Consider the following 16273-nt stretch of genomic DNA (forward strand, 5'->3'; position numbering starts at 1 on the left):
CTCCTCCTCCTCCCCTCTGACCCCCTTCCTCCTCCTCCTCCCCCTCCTCCTCCTCCCCTCTGACCCCCTCCTCCTCCTCCTCCTCCCCCTCCTCCTCCCCTCTGACCCCCTTCCTCCTCCTCCTCCCCCTCCTCCTCCTCCCCTCTGACCCCCTCCTCCTCCTCCTCCTCCCCCTCCTCCTCCCCTCTGACCCCCTCCTCCTCCTCCTCCTCCCCCTCCTCCTCCCCTCCTCCTCCCCCTAACTCCCCCCGCACTGCGCTGAACCCGTCCGCCCTCCCCCCATCATTCTCCCCTCTGCCCCTCCCTGGCCGCACCCCCCACCCCTCTCCGCCCTCCCCCCTCATTCTCCCCCATCCCCCCCGTCCCCCCCATGGACGGGAGTTACGAGGACCTGACGAAAATGAGACGGCTGGAGTAGACGAGGTCGGCCAGGTAGACCAGGAGGTTGAGGGCGGTGAGGATGGCCACCGCCAGCTGGTTGTCCTTCTCGCAGGCCCCCCCGTGCCCCCTGCACCACCTGCCGTGGGAGCCCCCGTAGCGCCGGTCGAAGCTGTAGATGGGCCAGACAATGGTGGCGGTGGCATAGAGCAGCACGGCCAGGAGGGCGTAGCCGCCCAGGAAACGGTCGAAGGGCACGGGCAGCCAGCCGGTGCACTCGCCCACGCACAGCAGCACCACCCCCACCGACAGGACGAAGCAGATGCAGTAGACGGCCAGGCACCACTGCAGGCCCCCGTGCCGGCTGTAGTCCGTCTGGGAGACGAAGACGAAGATGACGCAGGCCGTGAAGGTCTCCATCACCTTCAGGAGACCCGGCAGCGTGGCCATGTAGCCCGTCACCTCCCCGGGCCTGGCGCGGCTCAGGGAGACCTCGGCTCCGTAGGCCAGCGTCGCCAGGCAGGAGAAGACGGTGGCAGCGATGCGGTAAGACTGCTCCTCCTTGGTCCCCCTGGCCCCCTGCCCGAGATGGTACAGCGGGTAGATGACGGAGGCGGAGAGGCACATCAGGACGCCCAGCATGGCCAGGGTGATGGGGGCGTTCCTCCAGGAAACAGGCACCTGGCTCTGGACCCCGGTGAACTCCACCAGCAGCACCAGGGTGGTGAAGGCAAAGCAGAAGCACCAGGCGAAGAGGCACCAGACCCCACCCCTGAAACCCCAGCCCCCGCCGTGCACCACCAGGCTGAAGGTGACGCAGGTGAAGAGGGCGGCGGCCAGGCGGGCGTAGCCCACCGGGGAGGTTAGAGCCCGGAGGTTTCCCACCGGCATGGCTTCCTGCAACGACGAGGCCCCCCCCGCGGGAGAAAGAGCGAGACGAGATGGTCACCTGTCGGGGAGAGAGAGAGAGAGAGAGAGAGGGGTTCAGGAGACGGCAAGACGTGGGGGTCGCGGGTTGCGCGTTGCCGTTGCCCGTCGAGCATCATCGGCGCAGACCACCCGTCACCGTCACCCGTCACCCGTCACCCGTCACCAATCACCGTCACCCGTCACCAATCACCAATCACCCGTCACCAATCACCGTCACCCATCACCGTCACCAATCACCGTCACCGTCACCCGTCACCCGTCACCCATCACCGTCACCAATCACCGTCACCCATCACCGTCACCCATCACCGTCACCATCACCCGTCACCGTCACCATCACCCGTCACCCGTCACCGTCACCCATCACCGTCTCCCGTCACCAATCACCGTCACCCATCACCGTCTCCCGTCACCAATCACCATCACCGTCCCCCGTCACCAATCACCCGTCACCAATCACCCGTCACCCATCACCGTCCCCCGTCACCAATCACCGTCACCCATCACCGACACCGTCTCCCGTCACCAATCACCATCACCGTCCCCCGTCACCAATCACCCGTCACCCATCACCGTCCCCCGTCACCAATCACCGTCACCCATCACCGACACCGTCTCCCGTCACCAATCACCATCACCGTCCCCCGTCACCAATCACCCGTCACCCATCACCGTCCCCCGTCACCAATCACCGTCACCCATCACCGTCACCGTCTCCCGTCACCAATCACCGTCACCCATCACCGACACCGTCTCCCGTCACCAATCACCCGACACCGTCTCCCGTCACCAATCACCGTCACCCATCACCGTCACCGTCTCCCGTCACCAATCACCGTCACCCATCACCGACACCGTCTCCCGTCACCAATCACCATCACCGTCCCCCGTCACCGTCTCCCGTCACCAATCACCGTCACCAATCACCCGACACCGTCTCCCGTCACCAATCACCGTCCCCCGTCACCGTCTCCCGTCACCAATCACCGTCACCAATCACCGACACCGTCTCCCGTCACCAATCACCGTCACCAATCACCCGACACCGTCTCCCGTCACCAATCACCCGTCACCAATCACCCGTCACCAATCACCGTCACCCATCACCGTCACCATCACCAATCACCGTCACCGTCACCCATCACCGTCACCGTCTCCCGTCACCAATCACCGTCACCAATCACCGACACCGTCTCCCGTCACCAATCACCGTCACCAATCACCCGACACCGTCTCCCGTCACCAATCACCGTCCCCCGTCACCGTCTCCCGTCACCAATCACCGTCACCAATCACCGACACCGTCTCCCGTCACCAATCACCGTCACCAATCACCCGACACCGTCTCCCGTCACCAATCACCCGTCACCAATCACCCGTCACCAATCACCGTCACCCATCACCGTCACCATCACCAATCACCGTCACCGTCACCCATCACCGTCACCGTCACCAATCACCGTCACCCATCACCGTCACCATCACCGTCACCCATCACCGTCACCCATCACCGTCACCCATCACCGTCACCAATCACCGTCACCCATCACCATCACCGTCACCCATCACCGTCACCAATCACCGTCACCCATCACCGTCACCATCACCGTCACCCATCACCGACACCATCACTGTCACCCATCACCGTCACCAATCACCGTCACCCATCACCGACACCATCACCGTCACCCATCACCGTCACCAATCACCGTCACCCATCACTGACACCGTCTCCCGTCACCAATCACCCGTCACCATCACCGTCACCGTCCCCCGTCACCAATCACCCGTCACCATCACCGTCACCGTCTCCCGTCACCAATCACCATCACCGTCACCGTCCCCCGTCACCGTCACCGTCACCATCACCGTCCCCCGTCACCAATCACCGTCCCCATCACCGTCACCGTCCCCCGTCACCAATCACCGTCCCCATCACCGACACCGTCCCCCGTCACCATCACCGTCACCGTCTCCCGTCACCATCACCGTCACCGTCTCCCGTCACCAATCACCCGTCCCCCAGCGAGGAGGGGGTTCAGTGCCCGTGGGGACCCGTCCCCCAGCGAGGAGGGGGGTCAGTGCCCGTGGGGACCCGTCCCCCAGCGAGGAGGGGGGTCAGTGCCCGTGGGGACCCGTCCCCCAGCGAGGAGGGAGGGTCAGTGCCCGTGGGGACCCGTCCCCCAGCGAGGACGGGGGTCAGCGCCCGTGGGGACCCGTCCCCCAGCGAGGATGGGGGTCAGTGCCCGTGGGGACCCGTCCCCCAGCGAGGAGGGGGGTCAGTGCCCGTGGGGGACCCGCCCCCCAGCGAGGAGGGGGGTCAGTGCCCGTGGGGACCCGTCCCCCAGCGAGGACGGGGGTCAGCGCCCGTGGGGACCCGTCCCCCAGCGAGGAGGGGGGTCAGTGCCCGTGGGGACCCGTCCCCCAGCGAGAAGGAGGGTCAGTGCCCGTGGGGACCCGTCCCCCAGCGAGGAGGGGGGTCAGTGCCCGTGGGGACCCGTCCCCCAGCGAGGAGGGGGGTCAGTGCCCGTGGGGACCCGTCCCCCAGCGAGGAGGAGGGGGTCAGTGCCCGTGGGGACCCGTCCCCCAGCGAGGAGGGGGGTCAGTGCCCGTGGGGACCCGTCCCCCAGCGAGGAGGGGAGTCAGTGCCCGTGGGGACCCGTCCCCCAGCGAGGAGGGGGTCAGTGCCCGTGGGGACCTGTCCCCCAGCGAGGGGGGGGCAGGGTTGACCAATGAGACAAGAAGGAGAGAGAATTCTGCAGGAAACAAAATCTGCCCTGAGTTGCACGAGGATGACATGGTTCATTTATCGAACAAACCACAAACGGAAATGCAATAAGACAGCCCAGTTCCTCCCAGAGAAAGAAGGTTTTGTCTGTGGAGTATATAATCGATTTAGTGAGAGACAGTGATAAACAGAGGCACTTTTATATCATTGTTCGTCCCCCAGTGTCTCCTCCAGACTCGACTATTCCAATGCTCTCCTGCCCGGCCTCCCATCGTCCGCCCTCCGTAAACTCCAGCTCGTCCAAAACTCCTGCTCCCCCCCCGTATCCTAACTCACACCGAGTCCCGTTCACCCATCACCCCCTGTGCTCGCTGGACCGACACTGGTTCCCGGTCCAGGAACGCCTCGATTTTAAAATTCACATCCTCCTGTTCAAATCCCTCCATGGCCCTCGCCCCCCCTCCCTATCTCTGTAACCTCCTCCAGCCCCTACAATTCTCATCCTCCTGTTCAAATCCCTCCATAGCCCTCGCCCCCCCCTCCCTATCTCTGTAACCTCCTCCAGCCCCTACAATTCTCATCCTCCTGTTCAAATCCCTCCATGGCCCTCGCCCCCCTCCCTATCTCTGTAACCTCCTCCAGCCCCTACAATTCTCATCCTCCTGTTCAAATCCCTCCATGACCCTCGTCCCCCCCTCCCTATCTCTGTAACCTCCTCCAGCCCCTACAATTCTCATCCTCCTGTTCAAATCCCTCCATGGCCCCTCGCCCCCCTCCCTATCTCTGTAACCTCCTCCAGCCCCTACAATTCTCATCCTCCTGTTCAAATCCCTCCATGGCCCTCGCCCCCCCTCCCTATCTCTGTAACCTCCTCCAGCTCCTACAATTCTCATCCTCCTGTTCAAATCCCTCCATGACCCTCGCCCCCCCTCCCTATCTCTGTAACCTCCTCCAGCCCCTACAATTCTCATCCTCCTGTTCAAATCCCTCCATGACCCTCGCCCCCCCTCCCTATCTCTGTAACCTCCTCCAGCTCCTACAATTCTCATCCTCCTGTTCAAATCCCTCCATGGCCCTCGCCCCCCTCCCTATCTCTGTAACCTCCTCCAGTCCCTACAATTCTCATCCTCCTGTTCAAATCCCTCCATGGCCCTCGCCCCCCCCTCCCTATCTCTGTAACCTCCTCCAGCCCCGACAATTCTCATCCTCCTGTTCAAATCCCTCCATGGCCCTCGCCCCCCCCTCCCTATCTCTGTAACCTCCTCCAGCCCCGACAATTCTCATCCTCCTGTTCAAATCCCTCCATGGCCCTCGCCCCCCTCTCCCTATCTCTGTAACCTCCTCCAGCCCCTACAATTCTCATCCTCCTGTTCAAATCCCTCCATGGCCCTCACCCCCCTCCCGATCTCTGTAACCTCCTCCAGCCCCTACAATTCTCATCCTCCTGTTCAAATCCCTCCATGACCCTCGCCCCCCCTCCCTATCTCTGTAACCTCCTCCAGCCCCTACAATTCTCATCCTCCTGTTCAAATCCCTCCATGGCCCTCGCCCCCCTCCCTATCTCTGTAACCTCCTCCAGCCCCTACAATTCTCATCCTCCTGTTCAAATCCCTCCATGACCCTCGCCCCCCCTCCCTATCTCTGTAACCTCCTCCAGCCCCTACAATTCTCATCCTCCTGTTCAAATCCCTCCATGACCCTCGCCCCCCCTCCCTATCTCTGTAACCTCCTCCAGCCCCTACAATTCTCATCCTCCTGTTCAAATCCCTCCATGGCCCTCGCCCCCCTCCCTATCTCTGTAACCTCCTCCAGCCCCTACAATTCTCATCCTCCTGTTCAAATCCCTCCATGGCCCTCGCCCCCCCTCCCTATCTCTGTAACCTCCTCCAGCCCCTACAATTCACATCCTCCTGTTCAAATCCCTCCATGACCCTCGCCCCCCCTCCCTATCTCTGTAACCTCCTCCAGCCCCTACAATTCTCATCCTCCTGTTCAAATCCCTCCATGGCCCTCGCCCCCCCTCCCTATCTCTGTAACCTCCTCCAGCCCCTACAATTCTCATCCTCCTGTTCAAATCCCTCCATGGCCCTCGCCCCCCCTCCCTATCTCTGTAACCTCCTCCAGCCCCTACAATTCTCATCCTCCTGTTCAAATCCCTCCATGGCCCTCGCCCCCCTCCCTATCTCTGTAACCTCCTCCAGCCCCTACAATTCTCATCCTCCTGTTCAAATCCCTCCATGGCCCTCGCCCCCCCTCCCTATCTCTGTAACCTCCTCCAGCCCCCTACAATTCTCATCCTCCTGTTCAAATCCCTCCATGGCCCTCGCCCCCCCTCCCTATCTCTGTAACCTCCTCCAGCCCCTACAATTCTCATCCTCCTGTTCAAATCCCTCCATGGCCCTCGCCCCCCCTCCCTATCTCTGTAACCTCCTCCAGCCCCTACAATTCTCATCCTCCTGTTCAAATCCCTCCATGGCCCTCGCCCCCCCTCCCTATCTCCGTAACCTCCTCCAGCCCCTACAATTCTCATCCTCCTGTTCAAATCCCTCCATGGCCCTCGCCCCCCCTCCCTATCTCTGTAACCTCCTCCAGCCCCTACAATCCTCATCCTCCTGTTCAAATCCCTCCATGGCCCTCGCCCCCCCTCCCTATCTCTGTAACCTCCTCCAGCCCCTACAATCCTGATCCTCCTGTTCAAATCCCTCCATGGCCCTCGCCCCCCCTCCCTATCTCTGTAACCTCCTCCGACCCTCCGAGATCTCTGCGCTCCTCCAATTCTGGCCTCTTGCGTATCCCCGATTCCCATCGCTCCACCATTGGCGGCCGTGCCTTCAGCTGCCTGGGCCCTGAGCTCTGGAATTCCCTCCCTAAACCTCTCCCCCTCTCTCTCCTCCTTTAAGACGCTCCTTGAGGGGTGTGTTACAGAGAGACTGTTTTATACGGTTTCTCTGTTAGAGAGAGAGCTGTAAACAGTGTGTGTTATATCGGAGAGTGTTACAGTGAGGGGTGTGTTACAGAGAGACTGTTTTAGACGGTTTCTCTGTTGGAGAGAGCTGTAAACAGTGTGTGTTATATCGGAGAGTGTTACAGTGAGGGGTGTGTTACAGAGAGACTGTTTTATACGGTTTCTCTATTGGAGAGAGAGCTGTAAACAGTGTGTGTTATATCGGAGAGTGTTACAGTGAGGGGTGTGTTACAGAGAGACTGTTTTATACGGTTTCTCTGTTAGAGAGAGAGCTGTAAACAGTGTGTGTTATATCGGAGAGTGTTACAGTGAGGGGTGTGTTACAGAGAGACTGTTTTAGACGGTTTCTCTGTTAGAGAGAGCTGTAAACAGTGTGTGTTATATCGGAGAGTGTTACAGTGAGGGGTGTGTTACAGAGAGACTGTTTTATACGGTTTCTCTGTTAGAGAGAGAGCTGTAAACAGTGTGTGTTATATCGGAGAGTGTTACAGTGAGGGGTGTGTTACAGAGAGACTGTTTTATACGGTTTCTCTGTTAGAGAGAGAGCTGTAAACAGTGTGTGTTATATCGGAGAGTGTTACAGTGAGGGGTGTGTTACAGAGAGACTGTTTTATACGGTTTCTCTGTTAGAGAGAGAGCTGTAAACAGTGTGTGTTATATCGGAGAGTGTTACAGTGAGGAGTGTGTTACAGAGAGACTGTTTTAGACGGTTTCTCTGTTAGAGAGAGAGCTGTAAACAGTGTGTGTTATATCGGAGAGTGTTACAGTGAGGGGTGTGTTACAGAGAGACTGTTTTATACGGTTTCTCTATTGGAGAGAGAGCTGTAAACAGTGTGTGTTATAGCGGAGAGTGTTACAGTGAGGGGTGTGTTACAGAGAGACTGTTTTAGACGGTTTCTCTGTTAGAGAGAGCTGTAAACAGTGTGTGTTATATCGGAGAGTGTTACAGTGAGGGGTGTGTTACAGAGAGACTGTTTTATACGGTTTCTCTGTTAGAGAGAGAGCTGTAAACAGTGTGTGTTATATCGGAGAGTGTTACAGTGAGGGGTGTGTTACAGAGAGACTGTTTTATACGGTTTCTCTGTTAGAGAGAGAGCTGTAAACAGTGTGTGTTATATCGGAGAGTGTTACAGTGAGGGGTGTGTTACAGAGAGACTGTTTTAGACGGTTTCTCTATTGGAGAGAGAGCTGTAAACAGTGTGTGTTATATCGGAGAGTGTTACAGTGAGGGGTGTGTTACAGAGAGACTGTTTTAGACGGTTTCTCGAGTCGAGAGAGAGACAGAAAGAGAGGGAGTTTCAGCATGCTCGGATAGATAACAAGACGGAATTAATGCAAAACGGGGTAGCCATTTCTATTGTGCTGTTCACCACCACAGGACGTGGAAAAGCGCCTTCCTGGCCAATGAAATGCGGTAATGTGGGAAACGCAGCAGCCAAATTGCGCACAGCAAGATCCCACAAACAGCGATGTGATAAATGACCCGATCATCTGGTTTTTTAGTGATGTTGGTCGAGGGATAAATATCGGCCCCAGGACATCGGGGAGAACTCCCCCCTGCTCTTCTTCCAATAGTGGCCGTGGGGTCTTTTACACCCGCCCGAGAGGGGCAGACGGGGCCCTCGGTTTAACGTCTCGTCCGAAAGACGGCACCTCCGACAGTGCAGCACTCCCTCAGTACTGGGACCGGGGAGTGTGGGCCTGGATTATGGGGCTCGAGTCCTAGAGTATATCCATCTCCCTCCGACAGTGCAGCACTCCCTCAGTACTGGGACCGGGGGAGTGTGGGCCTGGATTATGGGGCTCGAGTCCTAGAGTATATCCATCTACCTCCGACAGTGCAGCACTCCCTCAGTACTGGCACCGGGGAGTGTGGGCCTGGATTATGGGGCTCGAGTCCTAGAGTATATCCATCTCCCTCCGACAGTGCAGCACTCCCTCAGTACTGGGACCGGGGAGTGTGGGCCTGGATTATGGGGCTCGAGTCCTAGAGTATATCCATCTACCTCCGACAGTGCAGCACTCCCTCAGTACTGGGACCGGGGGAGTGTGGGCCTGGATTATGGGGCTCGAGTCCTAGAGTATATCCATCTACCTCCGACAGTGCAGCACTCCCTCAGTACTGGGACCGGGGAGTGTGGGCCTGGATTATGGGGCTCGAGTCCTAGAGTATATCCATCTCCCTCCGACAGTGCAGCACTCCCTCAGTACTGGGACCGGGGAGTGTGGGCCTGGATTATGGGGCTCGAGTCCTAGAGTATATCCATCCACCTCCGACAGTGCGGCACTCCCTCAGTACTGGGACCGGGGAGTGTGGGCCTGGATTATGGGGCTCGAGTCCTAGAGTATATCCATCTACCTCCGACAGTGCAGCACTCCCTCAGTACTGGCACCGGGGAGTGTGGGCCTGGATTATGGGGCTCGAGTCCTAGAGTATATCCATCTCCCTCCGACAGTGCAGCACTCCCTCAGTACTGGCACCGGGGAGTGTGGGCCTGGATTATGGGGCTCGAGTCCTAGAGTATATCCATCTACCTCCGACAGTGCAGCACTCCCTCAGTACTGGCACCGGGGGAGTGTGGGCCTGGATTATGGGGCTCGAGTCCTAGAGTATATCCATCTACCTCCGACAGTGCGGCACTCCCTCAGTACTGGCACCGGGGAGTGTGGGCCTGGATTATGGGGCTCGAGTCCTAGAGTATATCCATCTCCCTCCGACAGTGCGGCACTCCCTCAGTACTGGCACCGGGGAGTGTGGGCCTGGATTATGGGGCTCGAGTCCTAGAGTATATCCATCTACCTCCGACAGTGCAGCACTCCCTCAGTACTGGGACCGGGGAGTGTGGGCCTGGATTATGGGGCTCGAGTCCTAGAGTATATCCATCTACCTCCGACAGTGCAGCACTCCCTCAGTACTGGGACCGGGGAGTGTGGGCCTGGATTATGGGGCTCGAGTCCTAGAGTATATCCATCTACCTCCGACAGTGCAGCACTCCCTCAGTACTGGCACCGGGGAGTGTGGGCCTGGATTATGGGGCTCGAGTCCTAGAGTATATCCATCTCCCTCCGACAGTGCAGCACTCCCTCAGTACTGGCACCGGGGAGTGTGGGCCTGGATTATGGGGCTCGAGTCCTAGAGTATATCCATCTACCTCCGACAGTGCAGCACTCCCTCAGTACTGGCACCGGGGGAGTGTGGGCCTGGATTATGGGGCTCGAGTCCTAGAGTATATCCATCTCCCTCCGACAGTGCAGCACTCCCTCAGTACTGGGACCGGGGGAGTGTGGGCCTGGATTATGGGGCTCGAGTCCTAGAGTATATCCATCTCCCTCCGACAGTGCAGCACTCCCTCAGTACTGGGACCGGGGAGTGTGGGCCTGGATTATGGGGCTCGAGTCCGAGAGTATATCCATCTACCTCCGACAGTGCGGCACTCCCTCAGTACTGGCACCGGGGGAGTGTGGGCCTGGATTATGGGGCTCGAGTCCTAGAGTATATCCATCTACCTCCGACAGTGCAGCACTCCCTCAGTACTGGGACCGGGGAGTGTGGGCCTGGATTATGGGGCTCGAGTCCTAGAGTATATCCATCTACCTCCGACAGTGCAGCACTCCCTCAGTACTGGGACCGGGGAGTGTGGGCCTGGATTATGGGGCTCGAGTCCTAGAGTATATCCATCTACCTCCGACAGTGCAGCACTCCCTCAGTACTGGGACCGGGGGAGTGTGGGCCTGGATTATGGGGCTCGAGTCCTAGAGTATATCCATCTACCTCCGACAGTGCAGCACTCCCTCAGTACTGGGACCGGGGGAGTGTGGGCCTGGATTATAGGGCTCGAGTTTCTGGAGTGGGAGACTCGAACCCAGGAACTCCTGACTCGGAGGTGAGGGAGAAGGAAGCCTGCTACTCTCTGAGCTCGGGCTGAAACTGTGGTGAGCTGTGACCTTTGCTGGCTGCTTCATGGCAAGCAAGGAGTTAATGAGTTCTGAATGAGGCATTCTGTAAAGTCCAGAGTTTGTGTGTGGAAAATCTGAGCACAGAGTGAGGAATGTTCAGTGCGGCTGCCAATCGGGCATTTCTAGTCCTTAAATAGAGTCCCCCTGTCTCAGTCTCCTTCCTCTCCCTCTCCCGTCCGCGCCCTCTCCGCCTCCTCCCAGGATTTTGCAGCTGCGTCTCAGGCCATTAATAAAGCAATGGCGGTCATCACTGGAGGGATAGAATTGAAACGTCGAGCAGCTATGTTAAACTTGTATAAAACCTTGGTTGGACCACACTCAAATCTCAGGTCCCTCGAGTATATCCATCTACCTCCGACTGTGCGGCACTCCCTCAGTACTGGCACTGGGGAGTGTGGGGCTTGATTATGGGGCTCGAGTCCGAGAGTATATCCATCTCCCTCCGACAGTGCAGCACTCCCTCAGTACTGGCACCGGGGAGTGTGGGCCTGGATTATGGGGCTCGAGTCCTAGAGTATATCCATCTACCTCCGACAGTGCAGCACTCCCTCAGTACTGGCACCGGGGAGTGTGGGCCTGGATTATGGGGCTCGAGTCCTAGAGTATATCCATCTCCCTCCGACAGTGCAGCACTCCCTCAGTACTGGGACCGGGGAGTGTGGGCCTGGATTATGGGGCTCGAGTCCTAGAGTATATCCATCTCCCTCCGACAGTGCAGCACTCCCTCAGTACTGGCACCGGGGAGTGTGGGCCTGGATTATGGGGCTCGAGTCCTAGAGTATATCCATCTCCCTCCGACAGTGCGGCACTCCCTCAGTACTGGCACCGGGGAGTGTGGGCCTGGATTATGGGGCTCGAGTCCTAGAGTATATCCATCTCCCTCCGACAGTGCAGCACTCCCTCAGTACTGGGACCGGGGAGTGTGGGCCTGGATTATGGGGCTCGAGTCCTAGAGTATATCCATCTACCTCCGACAGTGCAGCACTCCCTCAGTACTGGGACCGGGGAGTGTGGGCCTGGATTATGGGGCTCGAGTCCTAGAGTATATCCATCTACCTCCGACAGTGCAGCACTCCCTCAGTACTGGCACCGGGGAGTGTGGGCCTGGATTATGGGGCTCGAGTCCTAGAGTATATCCATCTACCTCCGACAGTGCAGCACTCCCTCAGTACTGGCACCGGGGAGTGTGGGCCTGGATTATGGGGCTCGAGTCCTAGAGTATATCCATCTACCTCCGACAGTGCAGCACTCCCTCAGTACTGGGACCGGGGAGTGTGGGCCTGGATTATGGGCTCGAGTCCTAGAGTATATCCATCTACCTCCGACAGTGCAGCACTCCCTCAGTACTGGGACCGGGGAGTGTGGGCCTGGATTATGGGGCTCGAGTCCTAGAGTATATCCATCTCCCTCCGACAGTGCAGCACTCCCTCAGTACTGGCACCGGGGGAGGGTGGGCCTGGATTATGGCGCTCGAGTCCTAGAGTATATCCATCTCCCTCCGACAGTGCGGCACTCCCTCAGTACTGGGACCGGGGAGTGTGGGCCTGGATTATGGGGCTCGAGTCCTAGAGTATATCCATCTCCCTCCGACAGTGCAGCACTCCCTCAGTACTGGGACCGGGGAGTGTGGGCCTGGATTATGGGGCTCGAGTCCTAGAGTATATCCATCTACCTCCGACAGTGCGGCACTCCCTCAGTACTGGGACCGGGGAGTGTGGGCCTGGATTATGGGGCTCGAGTCCTAGAGTATATCCATCTCCCTCCGACAGTGCGGCACTCCCTCAGTACTGGGACCGGGGAGTGTGGGCCTGGATTATGGGGCTCGAGTCCTAGAGTATATCCATCTACCTCCGACAGTGCAGCACTCCCTCAGTACTGGCACCGGGGAGTGTGGGCCTGGGTTATGGGGCTCGAGTCCTAGAGTATATCCATCTCCCTCCGACAGTGCAGCACTCCCTCAGTACTGGCACCGACCGGGGGGAGTGTGGGCCTGGATTATGGGGCTCGAGTCCTAGAGTATATCCATCTCCCTCCGACAGTGCAGCACTCCCTCAGTACTGGCACCGGGGAGTGTGGGCCTGGATTATGGGGCTCGAGTCCTAGGGTATATCCATCTACCTCCGACAGTGCAGCACTCCCTCAGTACTGGCACCGGGGAGTGTGGGCCTGGATTATGGGGCTCGAGTCCTAGAGTATATCCATCTCCCTCCGACAGTGCAGCACTCCCTCAGTACTGGCACCGGGGAGTGTGGGCCTGGATTATGGGGCTCGAGTCCGAGAGTATATCCATCTCCCTCCGACAGTGCAGCACTCCCTCAGTACTGGGACCGGGGAGTGTGGGCCTGGATTATGGGGCTCGAGTCCTAGAGTATATCCATCTACCTCCGACAGTGCAGCACTCCCTCAGTACTGGGACCGGGGGAGTGTGGGCCTGGATTATGGGGCTCGAGTCCTAGAGTATATCCATCTCCCTCCGACAGTGCAGCACTCCCTCAGTACTGGCACCGGGGAGTGTGGGCCTGGGTTATGGGGCTCGAGTCCTAGAGTATATCCATCTCCCTCCGACAGTGCAGCACTCCCTCAGTACTGGCACCGGGGAGTGTGGGCCTGGATTATGGGGCTCGAGTCCTAGAGTATATCCATCTCCCTCCGACAGTGCAGCACTCCCTCAGTACTGGGACCGGGGAGTGTGGGCCTGGATTATGGGGCTCGAGTCCTAGAGTATATCCATCTCCCTCCGACAGTGCGGCACTCCCTCAGTACTGGGACCGGGGGAGTGTGGGCCTGGATTATGGGGCTCGAGTCCTAGAGTATATCCATCTCCCTCCGACAGTGCAGCACTCCCTCAGTACTGGCACCGGGGGAGTGTGGGCCTGGGTTATGGGGCTCGAGTCCTAGAGTATATCCATCTCCCTCCGACAGTGCAGCACTCCCTCAGTACTGGGACCGGGGAGGGTGGGCCTGGATTATGGGGATCGTGTTTCTGAGAGTCAGGGGCTCGAACCCAGACCTTCTGAGTCCCTGCTGAGAGAGAGAGACAGAGCCTGCTACCCACTGAGCCAATGCTGCTATGGGCCCCACCCACCATTGCGATGCTCCCAAGCAAAGTTTGGCCAGTCGTACCCTTGATGTCTGTCCGCCTCCCTCCAATAGCCTCTTGGAAGGATTGGTGTGGGACGGGTGGTCATTGGGGGGTGAGATATAACTGGCCTCGGTTTCCATGGGACCCCCCACCCCCCGACCCCGAACCCCTCACCTCCCCTCTCCTCCAATGGGTGGAGACCAACGGGAAGCGAGTCGAACAACAGGATCACACTCGTTGGCGTTCTGCGGAATAACCTCCGCCCGGCCTGCGTAGACTGGGTGGGGTCCATCGCAGACTCCCGTTTCCCCCTCCCCCCGCATTCCCGCCCTGGGTATGAGGGCCAGCTTGACGATCGTCTGCTGCAAGCTCTCGCCCCACCGTACCCTGAGCAGCTCGCCAAATACGTCCCCCGTTGATTTAAAGAGTGAAAATGAAGCAAAGAATTAAATCATTTCATCAATGAATCAATTAATCAATGAATTAATGAATCAATTAATCAATGAATAGATTTATCAATTCATCAACGTATCAAACAGTCATTGAATCAATTAATCAATGAATTGATGAATCAATTAATCAATTAATAGATTAATCAATTCATCAATAAATCAAATAGTCATTGAATCAATTAATCAATGAATTAATGAATCAATTAAGCAATTAATACATTAATCAATTCATCAGTTTATCAAAGTCATTGAATCAATTAATCAATGAATTAATGAATCAATTAATAGATTTATCAATTCATCAATGTATCAAAAAGTCATTGAATCAATTAATCAATGAATTAATGAATCAATTAATCAATTAATACATTAATCAATTCATCAATTTATCAGTCATTGAATCAATTAATCAATGAATTAATCAATGAATAGATTAATCAATTCATCAATTTATCAGTCATTGAATCAATTAATCAATGAATTAATGAATCAATTAATAGATTAATCAATTCATCAATTTATCAAATAGTCATTGAATCAATTAATCAATGAATTAATGAATCAATTAATAGATTAATCAATTCATCAATTTATCAAATAGTAATTGAATCAATTAATCAATTAATTAATGAATTAATCAATGAATTAAACAATTAATCAATCAATGAATTAATGACTGAATTAATGAATCGAATTGTCAATTAATCAATGAATCAATTCGTCGATTCGTCGATCGATCGATCTCCCTCTCACCTCTCAGCAAAGATGACAGAGCTCTCCGTCAATCCCGAAGTGAAGTCGGGAGATGAGGAAAGGTTTGAAAGTCCGGGCTGCGATTTATTCTCCTTCTTGCCACGTCGAGAATAATTGTTCAAAGTTTCAGTCCAGCCTCAGCATCGCCAGCCCTCCGCACCGCCAGGCGTGCGTTCTGGCTCTCCCTCTCCGTGTCTCCCCTCTCTCCGTCTCCCTCCTCTCCGGCTCTCCTCTCTGTCACTTTCTGTCCTCTCGGCCTCTTCTCCGTCTCCTCTCTCTCTCTCTCTCGCTCTCTCTCTCTCTCTCCCGCAAGCTGCCCGACTCTTTGCTCGAAATGCTGCTCTCTGTGTCTGCCACAAACTCTCTGCTCCTGCCTTGGGTGTGGCCACTCGCACCGCTGCCTTCTCTCGCACATGATTCATGATTTCCTGTCTCTCTCTCTCTCTCTCTCTCCCTCTCTCGCTCGGTCTCAATTACTCGCATGTGCCTCCGATTAGCAAACAACCTGGCCCCAGGCCAGGGCAGTTAGAGGCACAAAAGTTCATTCATCTCCTTCCCTTTTTGCTCTCTCTCTCCCTCTCTCTCTCTCTCGCTCTCTCTCCCTCTCTCTCTCTCCCTCTCTCCGTCTCTCGCTCTCTGTCTCTCTCTCTCTCCCTCTCTCTCTCTCTCCCTCTCTCCGTCTCTCGCTCTCTGTCTCTCTCTCTCCCTCCCCCTCTCTCTCTCTCACACACTCTCTCTCTCTCCCTCCCCCCTCTCTCTCGCTCTCACTCTCTCCGTCTCTCGCTCTCTGTCTCTCTCTCTCCCTCCCCCTCTCTCTCTCACACACACACACAGTCTCTCTCTCCCTCTCTCCGTCTCTCGCTCTCTGTCTCTCTCTCCCTCCCCCTCTCTCTCTCACACACTCTCTCTTTCTCTCTCCCTCCCCCTTCTCTCTCGCTCTCCCTCTCTCCGTCTCTCGCTCTCTGTCTCTCTCTCTCTCCCTCCCCCCTCTCTCTCTCCCTCTCTCCGTCTCTCGCTCTCTCTGTCTC

At 56.9% G+C, this 16273-nt stretch overlaps 1 protein-coding gene across 1 annotated transcript; it reads right to left on the reverse strand.

The window, feature by feature from the left end:
* Positions 1–350: 350 nt before the first annotated feature.
* myadma (myeloid associated differentiation marker a) lies at positions 351–15848 on the reverse strand. The gene is made up of 2 exons (XM_067977746.1): positions 15246–15848; positions 351–1327 (listed from the first exon to the last, which is right to left on the reverse strand). The coding sequence occupies exon 2, from the start codon at positions 1267–1269 to the stop codon at positions 382–384; it is 888 nt and encodes a 295-aa protein (XP_067833847.1). The 5' UTR covers positions 1270–1327; positions 15246–15848; the 3' UTR covers positions 351–381.
* Positions 15849–16273: the final 425 nt, after the last annotated feature.

The sequence above is a fragment of the Heptranchias perlo genome, unplaced genomic scaffold (genome assembly GCF_035084215.1).
Source record: "Heptranchias perlo isolate sHepPer1 unplaced genomic scaffold, sHepPer1.hap1 HAP1_SCAFFOLD_1752, whole genome shotgun sequence".
Lineage (NCBI taxonomy): Eukaryota > Metazoa > Chordata > Chondrichthyes > Hexanchiformes > Hexanchidae > Heptranchias > Heptranchias perlo.

What these genes read in the sequence shown, in the direction of transcription:
- myadma (XM_067977746.1), bottom strand. Translation starts at nt 1,269, where the DNA reads ATGCCGGTGGGAAACCTCCGGGCTCTAACCTCCCCGGTGGGCTACGCC.